At 43.4% G+C, this 21806-nt stretch overlaps 1 protein-coding gene across 1 annotated transcript; it reads right to left on the reverse strand.

Annotated features, from left to right (window-relative positions):
- Positions 1-5774: 5774 nt before the first annotated feature.
- LOC132027237 (olfactory receptor 2C1) lies at positions 5775-6713 on the reverse strand. The gene has a single exon (XM_059415985.1). The coding sequence runs from the start codon at positions 6711-6713 to the stop codon at positions 5775-5777; it is 939 nt and encodes a 312-aa protein (XP_059271968.1).
- Between the last annotated feature and the right edge of the window lie 15093 nt (positions 6714-21806).

A 21806-nucleotide genomic window follows, 5' to 3' on the forward strand; every position in this document is an offset into this window, starting at 1 on the left:
AGTAGGTGCATAGCAGGGAACACCTTCAGGCCTACAGCTCTCTTCTCTGGTACAGAACAGCCTCCTGGTTTGGTTCAGCCCTTCACGTGTCTATTAAGAAGCCAGTTTTCCCTCCTGTGTAAGAAATCCTGGCACTCACCAAATGGTTTCTGTAATTCCCTCCCTCATGGAAACATTTTAACTAATTGATAGAATCTCAGTGGGCACTTCCTTGTGATTTACTAACCACTCCTGCGGGCAAGACCCTCAAGATTCTCACAACCCAAAGATGACGGCCAAAGCCACAGGCCGCCACCGCCCCCCCCTTCACAGATATCTGCTGTGGTTCCTCAGTCTAAGATGGCAGTTGGGCACTCGCAGCCGAAACGGGAGCTGGATCCCTCCAGCTGCCCGACCCCTCTTCTCGGCCTCTCCTGTGAGGGGACTACCCTACCAGCCAGTGCAGGAACCGGCTGGGGAATACTGGGACCCTGGGCTGGAGTGCACACATTTCTCCACTGACCACATCACGTGCGAATCTCTGCATTTTGTATTTTAGCTCCCACATCATTGTTCTGTTACTCATCCTTGCCTGGCTTCCTGGCAGACAGTGAGAACAAAGGACTCTAGCAAGTAACCTAAGTCACTGAGGCAGGGGTCAGGCCTCCAAGAGAAAACTTGGTGCGGCCAACCCTGTTCTGGCAGATGGAAGAAGTGGGTCAGACGTGCTCCATGGACTTCGCCATTGTAGTGGCACCTCTGGAGTTTGCAGAAATATGTGATTTACTAAGTGTTTCAAGTAAAGTCTGGGTTTCCTGGGAAGCCCAATGCACACTACTACAAAAGAAGAGGAAACTGGTCTGTTTGAAATGTCTCTGTCTTCCCTCTATTTTGACTACTAACTTTCTAAACAGGATGGCTGAACCTCAGTACTACTGACATCTTGGTCCAGAAAGGTATTTATTGTGGAAAGGTATGGTGCGGGGAGAGGTAATGTTTTGTGCATTATAGGAAACAGGTAGCTGCACTCCTGGCCTCCACCCACTAGATGTAATGACCAACCCTGAGGTGTTACCACAAAATTGACTCCATTGTTACCATGTGCCTTTTCAGACAAAATCGTCCTTGGTTAGGAACCCCGGTCTAGGGACACGTCATTAGACCAGGCTGGTATAAAAGTTTTCATCTCTCCACCTGGTTTTCCTACATAGCAAATCTGGACTTCCTGACTCTCCATGTATCTAATCCAATTGTACAACAAATCTCTTCCAAGGCCCTGGAGACTTCTTGTTACCACTGAAATAAGCTACGATCTCCAGGCTTGCAAGGTTGTCCTCGACAATTGAGGCCCCTCCAGCCTCACTGTCTACTACCCTATGCACATTCCCCAACCAGTTCAGGTGAACCAGTTCTAGGTTCTGGAATAAACAGGCTCTGGCCTTTCCAGTCTCAGTGCCCTGACCAACTAAATTTTTCCTGCCTAGAGTACTCTTTTTTTAGGGTCCTCTTCTTTCTTTCCACAGAAAGTGAACAGGAGGGGCTGCAGGTCTCCGTCCCTCCAACCAGGGGAGGAAGGGCACTTGAGCCTAGAAATGTGGAAAGAAGGAAACTTTTATGTCCTCAAAGAGAGCACTATGGAAAGGCAAGACCCCACAAGACGAGTACTGCCACTATCACCACCGCCTTCTTGAAGCCTCCGAACGCTGGGAACTCCTCCTCGGCCCTGTCTCTAACTCGCTCTCAAAGCGCCTTATGTAACGCCAACCAATACCAGGACGATTCTGGTGGGTTGTCTTCACCGGCTTAGGAGCTCTTGGAGGGCAAGATGAGGGTCTGAGTGCTCTTCCGAAGGGCCTCAGTGAACGCGTGCTTCAGCGCCGTACATCGCAAGGGCAGGAGGCTCGGAACCTTTCAAAGGTCTCTCCACGTGGAAATGCGCGGACGGGTGCCCCGAAGGGAGACGGGTGGCGCGCCGGGCACTTCCTCCCCACACCCCCCAAGAGGGGCGAGGTGCCGGCACACTGCCACTCGGTATTCGCGTCCCGGGAGGGAAGACCACAGCTGCAGGATACAGGGAGGGGCCGCAGAGCTCGGGGCCTTCCAGACGGGAAAAGTCAGCTTCACAAGAGTCACTCACGAGCCACTCCATCTTTTCCAACGCGCTAGACCGAAAGCTGCCGCGGGGAATGCCGGGACCTTCGGACGGCCTGACGCATGCGCAATGGCTCAGCCCCCCAATGGGCGGGGCGGAGTACGCAGGCGCTTCCTAAACGACCTTTCGGTTTCTCTGGTTTCCGCCTCCTCCTCACCAATGAATCGACAGGATCTTCTTCGTGTCGTGCCCTGGAGCCAATCGGTGTATTTAAGCAAACGGCGGATGGGGGGAGCGGGGCTTTAGGCGTTTGTTAACTCTCTCCTATTGGTTACTGCTCTTCTGTTGGCCAGACGCTTCCGCTTCCGACTTGCATGGGTTTTCTTTCCAATGTAGGTGTTGCTCAGTGGGTTTTACAGATGGGACAGCGAAGTGGTTAAAGACCGTCGCGGTATTGATGTGCTACGCACACTTGTAAACACGTCCATACTACGTCATCCTGACATCCTATTAAGTCAATAGAATTACCTTTTTCGTCCTCGAGAAGAGGAAACCACGACCGTTTTTAAGTGACTGTCACGAGAGAACTAGGGTTTCCAACCCAAAGTTTTCTTCCCTGTTTCAGTTTTAAATATCCCGTGCATACCGCAAACCGTTCTCCCATGAAAAGAGTTTCCGCATTTCTTATTCCACAAGCTGCACTCTCTTCCCAGAGGAAATAACTGTTACTTGTGTGTATATTTTTCTGAGCCTGCCTATGAAATTTTGCCCGTTTATCTTGAAGGTTTTCTATTTCGATATATCGACCTCACCTTTTATCTTTAGACTGCCCCATTTAGTCATATACCAGAACGTTATTCAATCTTTAACCATTTCCATTTTGGTGGACACTGAAATACTTTTCCTAATTTTGATGTGTCTTTGTTATCCTTGATTGGGATATTATGGATATATTTTGAAGAATGAGCTGATAGATTGGGATGTGGAGTTTGAGGGAAGTTAGTGCAGACTCCTCTGTGGTCTCTCTGCCTTTATGCTGGCCCATTCATCCATCCATCATTTATGAAGACACTGGTTGCCCAGTGAAGGAGTATACTGGATCAGGACATAAATGGAAGGAGGTGGGAAGTGAAATAGACTAACTAATCTCCCTACGAATGCATTCCACTTTGATTAAATATAACACTGAGTAGTTTTTTCTAAACAATCCTGCACGCATTGTCTATTTGATCCTTAAAATGATCCTGCAAGGTATTCTATTCACTTTACAGATGATAAAAAGTGAGTGCTGGAGAGATCAAATCTACTAGCTACCATATCTCATTATTTCTGGAGTACATAAAAATGCTCATACCTCCTTGTGTCATGACTTTTCTGTTATCTGCTGTGTCCCTACTTAGAGCGCAGAGTAACTAGACAGCTACATTTTAGGAAAGAGAGCAGAATGATTGTGGAAAACGGCAAATATGACAATTCGCTTTTTCTCCTCCAGTCCCCTGTGTTTTACTATGACTCTAACTCCACGTTAGATTAAAAATATTCTGTAATTTTGATGGGAAGTTCTTCATTACTCCAAAGTGTTTAAGGATTCCCTCTTTATTTTCCTATTTCCTTCCAAGTTACTTAGCAATTTAAATGACTTGCCTAGAAGATATGACTGTTCAGTTTCCTTGGTTCTCATAAATTAATCCACTGCCATTCTGGTTTATATATTAACGTAGGAGTTTAGTCATTCTGACCCTACCTTCTGAGAACTTCGTGTACTCTAAGCTTGCTTTTTAATAAAAAATTTGAACCTGCAAGTCTCTGTAGTTTGATAAATACACCAAGATAATGCCAGTACTTGGTTAGATCTGGAGACACACTTGAAATATTACTGAGTGGAAAATCATTAATATAGGTCATGGCTCGGATTACAACTGGAAAAACCAATTCAGAACAATAACATAACTAGATTTATTTGGAGGGGGCATTATAGATATGTTCAAGGTGGATATTTGTCACTTTTTGTTTGGCACTGTCCAAGAGACAGGGTAGCTCCAAAGTAGTAAACATAAAAATCCTTCATTTCACAAGTTTAGTTCATAGTGTGAAAATGTGTGGGGCTTAATTCATTTCACTAAATATTTATTGAGCATCTTCTACGTATGAGACATGTGTTTAAGTGTTGTGGAGTGATATACATAAAGTATATCACTCTTCTGAAAATAGTCCTAAAACTATTGATTTCCTTTTCTTTGGAAATGTAGTTGCTAAACAACTTACTCATACTAACCCAGTTTCTCTAAGGAAAGAGTACATGAAATATGGTAGTATGTATGTATTCCCATGGCAATTCTAGTGTGCTATATCACATATTGGCATTCTAATTCTAATACCTGTGTTCCTCAAGTTGACTCATGGTGTGCTGGACTGATTGCTGAATTCCAGTAATGTTAAGATTGAAAAAAAAAACAAAAACAGAACTTGAGGCAGGGGACATGCTTTATGGAGAGATTGATCTTTACTGGGATCCTAAACTTGCTTAAAGAATCTCAGAGCATCCCATAATCCAGCAATTATATAACATATCCAAATGCTGATAACAAATATCATGGCTGGGACTTTGGAGGAGGAAATTTAAATAAAAAGGTTTAATTGAAAGGAAAAGAGTCTTTCTTTTTTCCTCATTAAATATTAGATGAAGCAGAAGATGGCATGTAGACATAAGGAAGATAAACAAGATGACAAAGGAACATATGGATAAGAAGTATTAGTTAACAAGGGCACCTGGGTGGCTCAGTCAGTTGGACGTCTGGCTTCAGCTCAGAACATGATTCCAGGGTCCTGCGACCGAGCACTGTGTCGGGATTCCTGTTCAGTGGGGAGTCTACTTCTCCCTCTCCCTCTGCCCCTCCCCCCAGCTTGTGCACTCTCTCTCTCTCTTTCTCTCTCAAATAAATAAATAAAATCTTTTTTAAAAAAGAAAGTACGGGGGACGCCTGGGTGGCTCAGTTGGTTGGACGACTGCCTTCGGCTCAGGTCATGATCCCGGAGTCCTGGGATCGAGTCCCGCATCGGGCTCCCAGCTCCACAGGGAGTCTGCTTCTCTCTCTGACCTTCTCCTCGCTCATGTTCTCTCTCACTGTCTCTCTCTCAAATAAATAAATAAAATCTTTTAAAAAATTAAAAAAAAGAAAGTATGGGTAGATAGACTGAAATACTGAGAAGAGGCAAAAAGAGATTGAGAAAGATGGGGGAATGGATAGGTACAAAGGTGAACTGTTTGAGTTTTCATTTACTATTAATCAATTCTGATTATTTTATGGAATGATATCATTATATAAGGATATTTCAAGTGGAGCTGCCTTTTAAAGTGCTTAATTTTTTACAAATAGAAAAGTAATATTATTACGTGTAATAAATAACATATAATAACATGTGTACAACAAGACAGTGAGCTATGTCTGTACTGAGTCAACAACCTCTGAGCTGTTGATGAGACTCACCTAAGATCTATCGTTATCTGTAGTCCACAGGATTTTTAGTACATAAGCACAGAATATTAGAAACAACTAACCATATCTTTGCAGCTTAGGGTTTTGGGGAATATATCTTGGTTGCACTAGGGCTGGCTCTCCTCATATTCATCAGGACAGAGTGAGAATGAGATAAAGGCAGAAGAGGAAGAGGAGTTAAATGATGATGGGAGTTTTCCCTTCTCTCAGCCAAGTTCTCGTCCCTTTCCCAGCAGCCTCCTTAGTGCTCCCTTTACCTCCTTGTTTCTTAGAGTGTAGATGAGAGGGTTCACCATTGGTGTGACCACAGAGTAGAAGAGGGAAATGAATTTGCCCTGATCCTGGCTGCTGGTCTTAGCTGGAAGGAGATAGCCATAGATAGCTGAGCCATAGAAGAGTAACACCACCACCAGGTGGGAGAGGCACGTATTAAAGGCCTTTCTCTGTCCCTCCGCCGAGCGGATCTTCAGGACTGCTTGAGCTATGTAGCAGTAGGAGATCAGGATGACGCTCAGAGGGACAGCAGTGAAGAAGGTGCAGACACCATTGAGCACAGCCTCATTGAGACTCGTGTCTCCACAGGCCAGTTTGATCATGGCAGGCACCTCACACAGGAAGCTGTCCACCTTCCGGTGCCCACATAATGGGAGCTGCAGAGTGAACGTCGACTGGATCAGAGAGTTGCTCAAGCCACCCAACCATGCAATGGCAGCCAACAGCCAGCACAGCCGAGGGTTCATCACGGTGGTGTAGTGCAGAGGGCGGCAAACTGCCACATAGCGGTCCCATGCCATCACCACAAGCAGAATGCACTCGGTAGCCCCCAGCCAGAGGAAAACGTAGAGCTGGGTCACACAGCCTCCATAGCTTATGGTCTTGTCTGGTCCCCATAAGTTGATCAGCATTTGGGGGACCGAGCTAGTAGTAAAAGCAAGGTCTAGGGACGAGAGGTTGCTGAGGAAGAAGTACATGGGAGTGTGGAGCCGGGCATCCAGGCAGGAAAGTAGGATAATGGTTGAGTTCCCAAGCAAGGTCAGCAAGTAAGAGAAGAGAATGACTATGAAAAAGATGATCTCCAGCTGAGGATGGTCAGATACGCCCATCAGAATGAAGCCCTCCGAGAAGCTGTAGTTGGAATCTGCCATTCTGGTTGCTGTCAGTCACTTGAGGGATCTGTCCAGGGAAAACCACTGAGAGAAAAGCAAGTTAAAAAAGCAAAGTAGATAAGTCTGCTCTGCATCAGAGAGAGTCTAACAGTTTTCTGGGCGTCATATGTAAGTACCAATTTAATTTTTGTGACTGCACATGTTCACTGCAATCCCCAACAACTGTCAGTCCCACATGAATGGAAACTTTATTCCATCGAATGGCAAACGTGAGTTATTGTTGCATTGAAAAAAGTGCCTTATGAAGAACAAAAAGATTAGGGACCTTTAGCACAGCGGTCACAACAGGGTAGAGGGAGTTGACCATTAGAATTACATGTAGAAATTCTTTTTTTTTTTAAAGATTTTATTTATTTACTTGAGAGAGAGACAGTGAGAGAGAGCATTAACGAGGAGAAGGTCAGAGAGAGAAGCAGACTCCCCATGGAGCTGGGAGCCCGATGTGGGACTCGATCCCGGGACTCCAGGATCATGACCTGAGCCGAAGGCAGTCGTCCAACCAACTGAGCCACCCAGGCGTCCCACATGTAGAAATTCTTAAAATGCACATTTCCCGGGGCGCTTGGGTGGTTCAGTGGGTTAAAGCCTCTGCCTTCAGCTCAGGTCATGATCCCAAGGCCCTGGGATTGACCCCGCATTGGGTTGTCTGCTCAGCAGGGAGCCTGCTTCCTCCACTCTCTGCCTGCCTCTCTGCCTACTTGTGATCTGTCTGCCAAATAAATAAATAAAACCTTTTAAAAAAATACACATTTCCCCAGCCAAGGTTTTTATATGTTCATGGGAGAGGGAAGCGGACTCACTCTATTTGGAAAAGCTCTGCAGAAGTTGCTGATAAACATCTCCCCTCTCTTCCAAATCCTTCCCATTCTTGGTGAAAACTCCTGGTCTAAAAAAAAGAAGTTTTGGGGCACCTGGGTGGCTCAGTGGGTTAAGCCTCTGCCTTCGGCTCAGGTCGTGATCTCAGGGTCCTGGGATCGAGCCCCGCATCGGGCTCTCTGCTCGGCAGGGAGCCTGCTTCCCTCTCTCTCTCTCTGCCTGCCTCTCTGTCTACTTGTGATCTCTCTGTCAAATAAATGAATAAAATCTTTAAAAAAAAAATAAAAAAAAATAAAAAAAAGAAGTTTGAAGAAGAACATGATGAGTCTATAAAATCATGAAAAAAGTGAAAAGAGTCAATAATTCACCAAATACAGAAGACACAAACATGTAAGTTAGGAGGAGGTAAAGGCAGGATAAACAAACTTCACATAAGCCTCAGTAAAGTTAGGTGGAACAGGCTAAGGAAATAAACAGCAGTTATGCATAGGGGGTTAAAAGAGTTAGTGGGTACCCATTATTGGTAAAGGAAACTGGAAGATTTTGGAGGGTACCCTTGATCTTTTGAGATATATAACCATCATCCCCATGGAGTAGCTCTTAACATCTCACAAATAAAAATTAGGCCTTGCAGGGGCGCCTGGGTGGCTCAGTGGGTTAAGCTGCTGCCTTTGGCTCAGGTCATGATCTCAGGGTTCTGGGATCAAGTCCCGCATCGGGCTCTCTGCTCGGCAGGGGGCCTGCTTCCCTCTCTCTCTGCCTGCCTCTCCATCTACTTGTGATTTCTCTCTGTCAAATAAATAAATAAAATCTTTTTAAAAAAAGAAGAGTTTTATTTTATTTTTTTTAAAGATTTTATTTATTTATTTGACATAGAGAGATCACAAGTAGGCAGAGAGGCAGGCAGAGAGAGAGAGAGAGGAGGAAACAGGCTCCCTGCCGAGCAGAGAGCCCGATGTGGGACTCGATCCCAGGACCCTGAGATCATGACCCGAGCTGAAGGCAGCGGCTTAACCCACTGAGCCACCCAGGTACCCCAAAAGAAGAGGTTTTTTTTTGTTTTTTTTTTTTTTAAAGATTTTTATTTATTTGTTAGAGAGAGAGATACAGAGCGCAAGCACAGGCAGACAGAGTGGCAGGCTAGAGGCAGAGGGAGAAGCAGGCTCCCTGCCAAGCAAGGAGCCCGATGTGGGACTCGATCCCAGGACGCTGGGATCATGACCTGAGCCGAAGGCAGCCGCTTAACCAACTGAGCCACCCAGGCGTCCCCCAAAAGAAGAGTTTTAAAAAAAAATTAGGCCTTGCAAAAATTGACAAGGCAAGAAACAACAAATGTTGGAGAAGTTGTAGAGAAAGGGGAGCCCTCTTACACTGTTGGTGGGAATGCAAATTGGTACAGCCACTTTGGAAAACAGTGTGGAGTTTCCTCAAAAAATTAAAAATAGAGCTTCCCTATGACACAGCAATTGTACCACTGAGTCTTTATCCCAAAGATACAGATGTCATGAAAAGAAGGGCCATATGCACCCAATGTTCATAGCAGCAATGTCCACAACAGCCAAAATGTGGAAAGAGCCAAGATGCCCTTCAGCAGACAAATGGATAAAGAAGATGTGGTCCATATACACAATGGGGTATTACTCAGCCATCAGAAAGGATGGATACCCAACTTTTGCATCCTGATGGATGGAACTGGAGATGATGCTGAGTGAAATAAGTCAAGCAGAGAAAGTAAATTATCATATGGTTTCACTTATTTGTGGAACATAAGGAATAGCATGGAGGATATTAGGAGAAGGAAATAATGAAGAGGGAGAAATTGGAGTGGGAGATGAACCATGAGAGACTATGGACTCCAGAAAACAAACGGAGGGTTTTAGAAGAGAAGGGGTGGGGGGAGGTAAGCCTGTTGATGGGTATTAAGGAGGGCACGGACTGCATGGTGCACTGGGTCTTATATGCAAACAATGAATCACGGAACACTATATCAAAACTAATGATACTCTACTAAAGACAGCTATTCAAGCTGAGACTACCCAAGTTGTCATGATACAAGGGATTATGCGCCACCACCGAGAGAATATACTTCCCATGATTATGGTCATTCTAGTTCACGTGATGACTACCCGTCAAGAGGCTACAGTGATAGAGATGGCTATGGTTGTGATCGTGACTATTCAGATCATCCAAGTGGAGGTTCCTACAGAGATTCGTAAGAGAGTTATGGTAACTCATATAGTGCTCCATCTACACAAGGGCCCCACCATCTTATGGTGGAATCAGTCGCTATGATGATTACAGCAGCTCATGTGACAGATATGGTGGAAGTTGAGACAGTTACTCAAGCAGCCGAAGTGATCTCTACTCAAGTGGTCGTGATTGGGCTGGCAGACAGGAAAGACGGCTTCTCCCTTCTGTGGAAAGGGGGTACCCTCCTCTACATGATTCCTACAGCAATTCAAGCCATGGAGCACCAAGAGGTGGTGGCTGTGGAGAAAGCCAATCCAATAGAGGAAGAGGCAGGAGCAGATATTAAAAACAAACAAAGGGGTGCCTGGGTGGCTCAGTGGGTTAAGCCCCTGTCTTTGGCTCAGGTCATGATCTGAGGGTCCTGGGATCGAGCACTGCATTGGGTTCTCTGCTCAGTGGGGAGCCTGCTTCCCCCCTCTCTCTGTCTTCCTCTCTGCCTACTTGTGATCTCTCTCTCTCTCTCTCTCTCTGTCAAATAAATAAATACAATCTTTAAACACACACACACACACACACACCCCAAACAAAACTTTGGACCAAAATTCCTGTTCAAAGAAACAAACAAAAAAGTGGAACTTTTTCTGTCATAACTATTCAAGGACTACTAAAAGGGAAAATTGTGTTACCTTTTAAAAATTTCCTGTTTAAGTTCCCCTTCCATAATTTTTATGTTCTTCTAAGGGTAAAAACGTAAAACCTCTTTAATCTTATTTGGCTTTATGACATTACTATCGATAAGCAAATGTTAAATGTGTTAAGTACTTGACTTGTGTACTAGTGTTGTAATTTTTCAAGTTAAAAGTGTCCCTTTTAGGCCAATTCCTATATCTGATTTTTCCCAGTAAATGAAGCAAAGCAATTCTAAGATCTTCCACAAACATCTAGCCATCTAAAATGGAGAGGTGCATCCTTCTGCTATACAAACAAGCTAGCTATTAGAGGATGGTCGGGGCATGCTACTTTCAGGATTTCAGAGTGTCTTCAAAGTGAAATCTCCATATTCTTTGTATGAAAAACCTGAGATCAGATGCTTATGTAAGGAAAGTGCTTTTCACCCTATAAATCCAAAAAAACAACTGAATAATGCTGGTCGTATTTTGTCTGACATTTCCTTGGGAATCTACAAGAACCTTCTATTTCCCCTCCCCAAAGAAGACCATTTAAGTGTGCCTTAAGCAACTACAGAATACTAAATAAAAAGTTTGGCCAAAATAAAAACAAACAAACAACAACAAAAACATGATGTACTGTATGGTAACTATCATAACACAATAAAAATGAATAAAACAAATATTAACTTTAAAAAAAATAGGCCTCATTAATAATGGGCAAGTAGCATCCCTCTATCAAGTCAGGGATGATAAAGGATTTCAGAGAACTTTTTTTCCTCAGAGAACTTTTCAACCCTCCTTCAGGCAGAGCTTTACCTTACACATCAAGCAAAGTTTTAACTACTTGTCCTTTTCATTTAAAACCTAAGGATTCAGAGGAACAGACTTACCATCTGATAGCCGGCTCATCTTTCTAACCCAGAGTTCGTTCTGAAATCCGTCTCATACCTCTGGCTAGCAGAAGTGCTTCTACTCTTGTACCCACAGAGGGGAAAGAAACAGGCAGACACTGCCCATTTCTTTCCATAAACTGTGTGACATTTGGGTGGCTGTTGTTTTGTGGCTGCTCAGGGATGCCAGAATTTCAGACCGGGCTCTATTCACACAGACTGGTGTTCAGCCCAGGAACAAACCAGCCAAAGCAAAAAAGGAAAAACCATACCTAGAGTGGGAAGCGATCAGCCTCAGTCACCAGAAAGAACAGAAGAAAATGCAGGATCAGCTAGATTCTGAGTGGGGAGTGGTCTGAGCCCGACACACTCCCCAAGCCAACAGGACTGCAACTTCAAGTTTGAATTCAGCAACTGGGCTGCCCTTCAGTTTGTCCTCCTCCCTCAGAGGGTCTCTTTCCCTGGTTCCTGTTTCTCTCATAATCTGGGAAGGTTAAATCGATCCTGCACTCCTGGCATTTTAAGAGGGGCCTAGACAGAACAATAGTGATCTCAAAGGGTGTGCCATTTATGGGCCACTTTTGGCAGGGGAACAGCCAGATGGAGGTTGTCTGAGTACAGAATGGTTTTCAGGAGTGGCTTATATGATGCGCAGATGGTCCTCATGGCCTGCTGGTGAATGTGGTTTGAATGCTAAGGATATTGAGAAAAACAGCTGAGACTTGTGTGTCAAAGAGAATCCCAGATACTGTAATCGCCCACCGTCACCCAGTTTTCTACCTGCTCCTCCTCCGAATTTCACAACTCTCAACGGACCACTCGTGGACTAGGTGCCACATCTGGAATTGGGGTTGGCCACCTCCTGTCATGCCAACTGCTCCAGAGCCACTGGCGTTCCCGGTTTGAGACAGCATGCTCTCGGAGTCCAAGCCTTACTTTAATACTAGCCTGAGCAGTGAAGGGAAAGTGCATCATCAAAAGCAGAGAAACAGGGGCACCTGGGTGGCTCAGTGGGTTAAGCTGCTGCCTTCGGCTCGGGTCATGATCTCAGAGTCCTGGGATCGAGTCCTGCATCGGGCTCTCTGCTTAGCAGGGAGCCTGCTTCCCTCTCTCTCTCTGCCTACCTCTCCATCTACTTGTGATTTCTCTCTGTCAAATAAATACATAAAATCTTAAAAAAAAAAAAGCAGAGAAACAAACCCAATTCTAAATTCCCATTCCTGGTAGAGAAGTTTTTAAGACATGTTTGAAGTATTTCCTTTATTTGGGAGAAGGCTGGCAATGACATTCTTGAGGGCTGTTTGTGCCTGACTCTCTTGCATGGATGTTCTAAGTTAATCTTTCTTTTTTTCTTTTTTTTTTTTTTTAAATCTTTTTTTTTTTTTTTTTATTTGACAGAGAGAAATCACAAGTAGATGGAGAGGCAGGCAGAGAGAGAGAGGGGGAAGCAGGCTCCCTGCTGAGCAGAGAGCCCGATGCGGGACTCGATCCCAGGACCCTGAGATCATGACCTGAGCCGAAGGCAGCGGCTTAACCCACTGAGCCACCCAGGCGCCCCTAAGTTAATCTTTCTTAAGGACATGGTCAGAATGGGAAAGGGGTTTTCAGTGGAGAGTAACATTGCGGGAGAATGGCAAGGAGAACCTCAAACAAAACAAAACAAATTTGTCTAGATGGATGAAGTCTAAGGTGAAATACAAACAAAATCTCTCCAGGCAGAAAGCTTAAGGTATCTGGGGCGCCTGGGTGGTTCAGTGGGTTAAGTCTCTGCCTTCAGCTCAGGTCATGATCCCAGGGTCCCTGCTCAGGGGGGAGCCTGCCTCTCTGCCTACTTGTGATCTCTGTCTCTCTCTGTCAAATAAATAAATAAAATCTTTTTTTTTTTAAAGAAAATTTAAGGTATTTGATCAGATGAACAGGATTTTTTCCCTAAATCTTAGAATTCAAGAATGAGATATAAGTGAGTTTGAATCTTAAAAGAGATAAAATAGGACCAGTAAACCAAAAAGGTGGCAGAGTTCAAACTAAAATGATGGAAATTGTAATGCCTAAGGGGCATCCCAGTTTTAAAATATTGAACTTTAAGAAACAGTTATTGAGAGAAATTAAGGGAATAAATGCTGTCTGAAGGGGACTTCAACTTTTGACGTTCATATCAGGGGAGACAACCAGTCTCCCTTATAGTTGATTTTGAAGCTGCTGTTAGAACAGAAGTCTGGGCTGCACAGATCATGAGCCTGGATCTGGTGGCAGCAGTTCTAACGAGCCCAGGATCTCACAAAATAGGAAAAGGGCTAGACATAAGGCAGCATGTCACTTAGGGATACCAACCGAATACCACCGACTCAGAATGGAGATGGCTGGATAAGCATGGTGTCCAGGAAAGCTCTCCAGGCCACCTCTATCTGCAAGGTGACAGCAGTTTGCAGTGGGTGCCACCAAAGGGAAAGCAGAGTGTTTGACGTGAGGACCAGGAGGGAAGCCTCCTGCCCTGCAGTGCCTGGCCAGTTGCTTAGTGGAAGGTCTTACCTGATTTGCCTGATGGCTTAAAAGACATGGAGCCTGTGCGGATTTTTACAGAGGAGGAAGCAGGAGACAATTGTTCCCACAGAGAATAGTGAAGACATCAGTTCGTTTAACAAGTGGTTGAAGGGAGGTTTGACTTTGCTTTCTCTTCCACTTAATGTCTTCACAATAATGAGGATTTAATAGATGTGATTGCACAACAGGTGTTTTCCTCTGAAAAGGAATATAGGCTTAAATTAAAAACAAGAGAAATTATGACTGGACCTTTTTAGGTTTCAGCATGATAAAATATGGGTAATTTCCTTGGCAAGAGAGAGAGATGTGCCTAGAGATTTGCATGCCTAAGGGCACTGGACTATAACCAAGTCTTCCAGGACCTTCTCATGCTGAGGATTCTGATCCTAGGAGTCAAGTGCGCACTGAAGTATTTTGTTTTTGTTATTCTCATCGGATTAAGAATTTCCCAGCTTCTCTCCTGGACCATTTTACAAATGACTTTGTTAAAGAGTTCTTCACTTGTAGTTTTCAAACTTCCCTTCACGGTTCAAATATGTTTGCCTCCTATCTTCGCTCAGCTGATAGAGAAGGTCACACATGGCCTTGGGGCTGTAAAGCCATGTCACCTCCAACACTTTTTCTGTGGGAAGATTCCAAATCAGCACCTTTAAAAAGCCATTCACTTCACACTCTCTTTCCTTTCCCCATCTTGGTTCCCATTTTGTCTGTCATAAACCCTGAAGTCTCTGTTAATAAAAGTCTGTGGATGGTTCACGAGAATATACCTTTGGCTTCAGGACTCTGCCAAATCCGTCATGCTGTCCCTGGTGGGCCAAGTAGGAGAGAGAGAGAGAGAGAGAGAGAGAGGAATTAGGGAGGAGGCTCTGTGCCTGTGCTTCCCTGCCCACTAGTTGGGAGCACAGTCTTTTAACCTTGGGGCTGGCCCTGGCAGCACGGGCTCTGCCACCTGGAAGCCCAGCTGACTCAGGCTCATTCTGCAGAGCCCAAGAGGGCACTTCCATTCCCCATAGGTAATTGGCACAAAGCATTTGCGTGGCCAGCATATAGGGAAAAGTCTGTCTCTGAAGAACCCACTCCATCTTTCACCTCAGTTCGACCCCAAAGATATATTACTAATTTAATAGTAATAAGAATAACCACATTCATTAACTAATGACCAGTGATGTTACTGTATCCCTTTCAACTTACTTTCATATGCTCCAGCTCAGGTTTTTTTTTTTTTTTAAGATTTCATTTATTTATTTGACAGACAGAGATCACAAGTAGGCAGAGAGGCAGGCAAAGAGACAGGAATGGAAGCAAGCTCCCTGCTGGTCAGAGAGCCCCATGTGGGGCTCGATTCCAGGACCCTGAGATCATGACCTGAGCCGAAAGCAGAGGCTTTAACCCACTGAGCCACCCAGGTGCCCCATCCAGCTCAGTTTTTAAAATGCTTTCTGGGGCGCTGAGCTGGCTCAGTTGGTAGAGCATGGGACTCCTGATCTCATGGTTGTGAGGTTGAGTCCCGCTGTGGGTGTAGAGATTGCTTAAAAATAAAATCTTTAAAATGCTTTTTATGGCAGTTGGAGCAGGTGGTCTGGTCACCACTCAAGAGATGAGTTAACTGAGCAGGAAGTGATTGTATGATGTGCTTAGTGTTAAACATCAGTGACTTCAGTGTTTGCTTCTGCACTGAGCATAAACGAGCCATCCTACAGAGAAGTGGTAAGGGTTTTGGACGCATCATCTGGGAGAAGCCATCCTTGAGTGTTTTTGGGGGAGGAGAAGAGGAGAAGTGATTCCCACTATCTCTGGCCCTAACGTAACCCACGAGTCAGGGGTATGAGCCTTCGATGCTACCACCATGCTGTGTGAAGAGTAATCACTTATGAACGATACTAAATCAGTACATAAAAGGTGACTGGTAACCTCGTCAGGTCATTAGATGTCATGGAAGATACATTATCCCAGAAACTGCAGACTTAGAAACCACGTCATGCAAAGGACTGGTCACTGAGGGTTCACCACATGCCAGGTGCCTGTGGTGTCCAGGGGTGAGCAGGATGGCCCCGGCCCCTGTTGACTGGGGCTCTCCATCCCATAGTCTCAGGCAAGGGTCTCACTCATTAGCGCTGCCTGCTGACTTATGCCAGACACTGTGCTCAGCAGTTTACAAACATTGTCACAATGACCACACCGGGCGGGTTTTATTCCTACTTTATAAGAAACTAAGGCTCAGGGGTGCGTGGGTGGCTCAGTGGGTTAAGCCTCTGCCTTCGGCTCAGGTCATGATCTCAGGGTCCTCGGATTGAGACTTGCATTGGGCTCTCTGCTCAGCGGGGAGCCTGCTTCCTTCTCTCTCTCTGCCTGCCTCTCTGCCTACTTGTGATCTCTCTCTCTGTCCAGTAAATAAATAAAATCTTTTTAAAAAATCTTTAAAAAAAAAAAAAAGGAACTAAGGCTCAGGTATTATATTACTCATCTAAGCAAAGAGAAACTTAAATCAGGTCTAATTTACTACAAAGTCCACACTCATGAAAAATCGAATCTCAATGAACAAAAATGGGGAATTCAGTAAATGATGGCCTCTCCTGGACTATTACACCAACTGTCATCATCGGACTCTGTAAGTCTTCTCTTACTTTGATTTAATTTAATCTTATTTTATTTTATTTTCTACTTTATTCTCAGTCCCTACTCTCATTCCGCTCCACATTCATGGGCACTGAATGTGGCTGACATGCGAAGCGTCTGGGTCTAATTGTACCCTTGTAAAACACAGTGTGTCTTATATATGTAAATGTTTTAAATTGACATGCATGGCTTTTGCCATCGATTTCATTCTGTTTCTTACCTTTTAACTTTTTTTTTTTCACAAGGTTCTCACTTGTTTTAAAAGACACAACCATGTTGCTATGTGCCCAATTGCTTCAGTATTTCTCATACTGAATACACATCTATCGTATTTTATTTTTCATTCATAGGGATGAATGCACAGCCTGTCTTAATTTCCCACTACCATAAACAATGCTGCAATGAACATTCGTGTGTATATCCCATCATGGAAATGGATGAGTGTCTATAACAGATATGTGTGTATGTACGTATGTATATAAGTATATTCTAGATGGGGATTGCTGGGCAACAGGGATATACTTATGAGCCTTCTCAGATTCTGCCAATGGGTCGATGCAGTCTATGACACCCAACAGCTAGAAATGAAGATTTCTGATTTCCCCTCATCCTAGACAACACCTAGTATAATCACATCTTCTAATGTATGCCAAACTGATGGGTATAAATCTCAGTTTAGTCTGCATTTCTGTGATTACTAATGAGGCTAAACAGTTTTTAGAGATGTTTTGACTTTTTAAATTTCTTATTCAATAACTTGTATTTTCAAATCCTCTGCCTGCTTTTAGTTTTTCTGTGTGTTGGTTTACTTGCAGTAGTTCTTAGTATAGTCTAGGTAAAACTTGCTGGTTATACACATTATAAATATTTCCCCTGAACCTATGCTGGCCTTCTTTGAACAAAAATCCTTAATTTTGATATAATCCAATTCATAATTTTCTGCCTTGAAGTTGATTTATGCTTTAAAAAATTTTTTTTTAATTTATTTGACAGACTGAGATCACAAGTAGGCAGAGAGGCAGGCAGAGAGAGAAGGGGAAGTCTGCTCCCAGCTGAGCAAAAAGCCCAATGCAGGGCTCCATCCCAGGACCCTGAGATCATGACCTAAGCTGAAGGCAGAGGCTTACCCCACTGAGCCACTCAGGTGCCCTGATTTGTGCTGTTAAAAATTCTTCCCAATCCCTAATATAGAAATAAATCCCATTTCTTTTCTTCAAATAGTTTTATGTTTTACATTTAAGTTTTTAATTCTTTGGGAGTTCATCACTGTGTGTGATATGAGGTAGTGATCCAACTTAATTATTTTATTAGAAACTGGGCGGGGGGTAGTTTTGCATCACACAAAGCAAATTCAGAGACAGACAGTCAGGATCTGGTGTGGTAGCAGGTCAACAATCATCAATCCAGGTTCCCTCCATCTTCCCGCTCCACCATCCTTGTCCGTGGCTTCTATCCTCCAGGCTACCTGTGGTCTAAGATGGTGACAGTACTCTGGTCATCATGTCCCCAGTGCTGCAAGGAAGGTAGAAGATGTTTTTGCCTCTTAGGGGAAGCTATCCTAGAAGTTCCATCCAATAGCTTCACTTCACTTTCATTGATGAGGATTTGGATACAACATGTAATTGCAGAGGAGGCTGGGAAATGTATTTTTTACCTGATTACAAATATCATATCATATCATACCATATCATATCATATCATGCAGCCCCAACAATATAAGTGTTGTATTACTAAGAAATGGAGAGTAGGGGTGCCTGGGTGGCTCAGTGGGTTAGGCCTCTGCCTTCGGCTCAGGCCATGATCTCAGGGTCCTGGGATCGGGCCCCGCATCGGGCTCTCTGCTCAGCAGGGAGCCTGCTTCCTCCTCTCTCTCTGCCTGCCTCTCTGCCTACATGTGATCTGCCTGTCAAATAAATAAACAAAATCTATAAAAAAAAAAGAAAGAAAGAAATGGAGAGTAGATATTCAGTAGCCAAGAAATAGCTCCTGCCGCCAAAAGATTATTAACTTGCTTTGAAATGGCCTTTTGTATTGCTTGGATAAGCACAAACTCCTTTACAATAAAAAATATCCAGGTTGCCTGGGTGGCTTAGTGGGTTAAGCCTCTGCTTTTGGTTCAGATCATGATCCCAGTGTCCTGGGATCAAGGCCTGCATCAGGCTCTCTGCCTGCCTCTCTGCCTACTTGTGATCTCTCTCTCTGTGTCAAATAAATAAATAAAATCTCTAAAAAAGATCCAAATAAAAAAGATTTTTAGGGTCTTTCAAGTTTTTTGAAAATATTTTACATATTAAACGGTCTTGGCACTACTGTCAAAAATCAATTCACCAGGGGTGCCTGGGTGGCTCAGTGGGTTAAAGCCTCTGCCTTTGGCTCAGGTCATGATCCCAGGGTCCTGGGATCAAGCCCTGCATTGGGCTCTCTGCGTGGCCGGGAGCCTGCTTCCCTTCCTCTCTCTCTGCCTGTCTTTCTGCCTACTTGTGATCTCTCTCTGTCAAATAACTAAATAAAATCTTTTAAAAAAATCAATTCACCAGAGATGTATGGGTTAATCCAGGACTTCCATTTCTATTCACCCAACATATATGTTTATCCTTGGGCCAATACCACAGTTTTTCATTACCATACCTGTGTAGTAATTTTTGAAATTGGAAATAGTGAGTCCACCAACTGTGTTCTTTTTGGAGATTATTTTGACTATTCGGGGTCCTTTGCAATTTCGTATTGGTTTTAGGATGCACTTTTCCATTTCTACAAAGAGGCAGTTTGTATTTTGACAGGGATTGTGTTAAATCTGTAGATTGCTTTGGGGAATATGGCAATCTTAATAATATTAAGTCTTCCATTCCACGAACATGGGAAGTCTGTTTATTTTATTCTTCTTTAATTGCTTTTAGCAATATTTTATAGTTGTTAGTGTACAAGTATTGTATCTTCTTGGTGAAATTTATCCCTGAGTATTTTCTTCTTTTGAAATATTATAATGGAATTGTTTTCTTCATTTACTTTCCAGATTGTTCACTGCTAAGATACAGAAACACAACTGATTTTTGTATCTTGATCTTTCTTACACTTCAACTTTGTTGGATTTGTTTGTTAACTTTAATAGTTGGCTTTTTGTTGAGATTCCTTAGGATTTTCTACATAGAAGATCATGCCATCTGTGAACAGAGATAGGTTTGCATTTTCCTTTCCAATTTGGGAATGAACAAAACAAACTGAAGAAAACATTCTATAGTAGGGAAACATTTATATAAAAAATGTAAATATGTGAAACAATATATACTGTTTATTGATACCTACATACAATTATATAATGCTTCAATAAAGCCAGGATGTTCTAGGAATTTTATGTGTTCATTATTGAATTTCCCTGAAAACCTCACAAGGTGGACTTTTTTTTACTTTCACTTTACAAAACAGAAAATTGAGAAACCTAGACGTCAAATAAATACATACATTCCATGTTCATACATACATACACAATACACACACATTCTCATAAGCCATAAATTATGACACAACCACCAGTCTTATTCAGAGTCCCCCCATTTTACTTGCAATTATTTGTACATGTGTATGCATTTGTGTGTCTGTGTATCTAGCTCTCTACAATTTTATCCCATGTGTAGCTTAGTGAATCCTCCCCTACAGTCAAGATAAAAAACAGTTCCATCAATATAAGGATTCCTCAGGTTGCCTTTTTCTAAGCACATCCTTCTACCTCCTGCCCCCAACCTTAACCCCTAGTAACAAACAATCTGTTCACCATTTGGAAAATTTTGCCTCTCGAAAAATATAATAGGGGCGCCTGGGTGGCTCAGTGGGTTAAAGCCTCTGCCTTCGGCTCGGGTCATGATCCCAGGGTCCTGGGATAGAGCCCCACATTGGGCTCTCTGCTCAGCAGGGAGCCTGCTTCCCCCCCCACCCCTGCCTGCCTCTCTGCTTACTTGTGATCTCTGTCAAATAAATAAAATCTTTTTTTAAAAAAGAAAAATATAATAATATACATATAATACAGAATAATACAGAATATAATATAAATGGAGCCATATAGTATAAAACTTTTTGAAATAGGCTTTCACCACTTAGCATAACTCATTGGAGATTCACACAACTTGCATGTTTTCATGTATCTATTGTTTATTCCTTTTTATTGCTGAATAGTATTCCATAGTATTTATTTTTTTTTAATTTTATTTATTTATTTGATAGAGAGAAATCACAAGTAGATGGAGAGGCAGACAGAGAGAGAGGGGGGGGGATGCAGGCTCCCTGCTGAGCAGAGAGCCCGATGCGGGACTCGACCCCAGGACCCTGAGATCATGACCTGAGCCGAAGGCAGCGGCTTAACCCACTGAGCCACCCAGGTGCCCCCCATAGTATTTAAATAGTTTACCAGAGTGTAAGGCATTTGGCTATATGAATGTAGCTGTTATGAGTATTTGCATGTATGTGTTTTAACTTTTATTTGCATTACTTATACAGAATTTATTCCCAGGGTCTAAGTTTTTGTTTCTTAAGTTTCTTCTATGATATCTTTTTCTTCTGAGCAACCTCCTCTCCTGGTTTAGAAATAATCTGCTCGGGGCACCTGGGTGGCTCAGTGGGTTAAAGCCTCTGCCTTCAGCTCGGGTCATGATCCCAGGGTCCTGGGATAGAGCCCCACATCTTGGGCTCTCTGCCCAGCAGGGAGCCTGCTTCCCGCCCCCACCCCTGCCTGCCTCTCTGCCTACTTGTGATCTCTGTCAAATAAATAAATACAATCATTAAAAAAAATAAAGAAGTAACCTGCTCTTTCTCAGTATGCAAGGGAAAGTACATGTATGGCTTAATTTGACCATGAGCCCTGTAAGTTTTATGCCACATCTTGGGGGCTCTGCTCCTCTGGAAGTGCTGAACGACCAGAGAATGTACATCTAAACACCCAAATTCAGCATTATTCTCTGCACTTTTAAGCACATACAGTAAAAACTCAGTGCTCTTTTTGGGACACTAATCCTGTGTCTGGCACCAGGGTTTGGCCTGGGAACACCTACCCACTTCACCATTGTGGCGAGGGAATGGTATACATGGCTTCTGCAAAGGGACATCTTTCAGATACTTGGTGCTTTCTTGGATATGCATACCCTCGATGGCCTGGGCAGTTTCATGTATGTTCTTAAAGTGAACATGACGATTTGAACTTCTTGATTTGCATGATTTTGTAGGGTTTTCTGGGTAAGTGAGGAAAGAACCATTTTCAGAGATCACCTTAGGCTGCTAAGCTCTTATTTCTCCAGGATAAATGCCCAAGATTACAATTCTTATGGTAATTGCATGTTTAGTTTTATAAGAAACTACCAAAC

This window comes from Mustela nigripes, chromosome 11 (assembly GCF_022355385.1).
Source record: "Mustela nigripes isolate SB6536 chromosome 11, MUSNIG.SB6536, whole genome shotgun sequence".
Lineage (NCBI taxonomy): Eukaryota > Metazoa > Chordata > Mammalia > Carnivora > Mustelidae > Mustela > Mustela nigripes.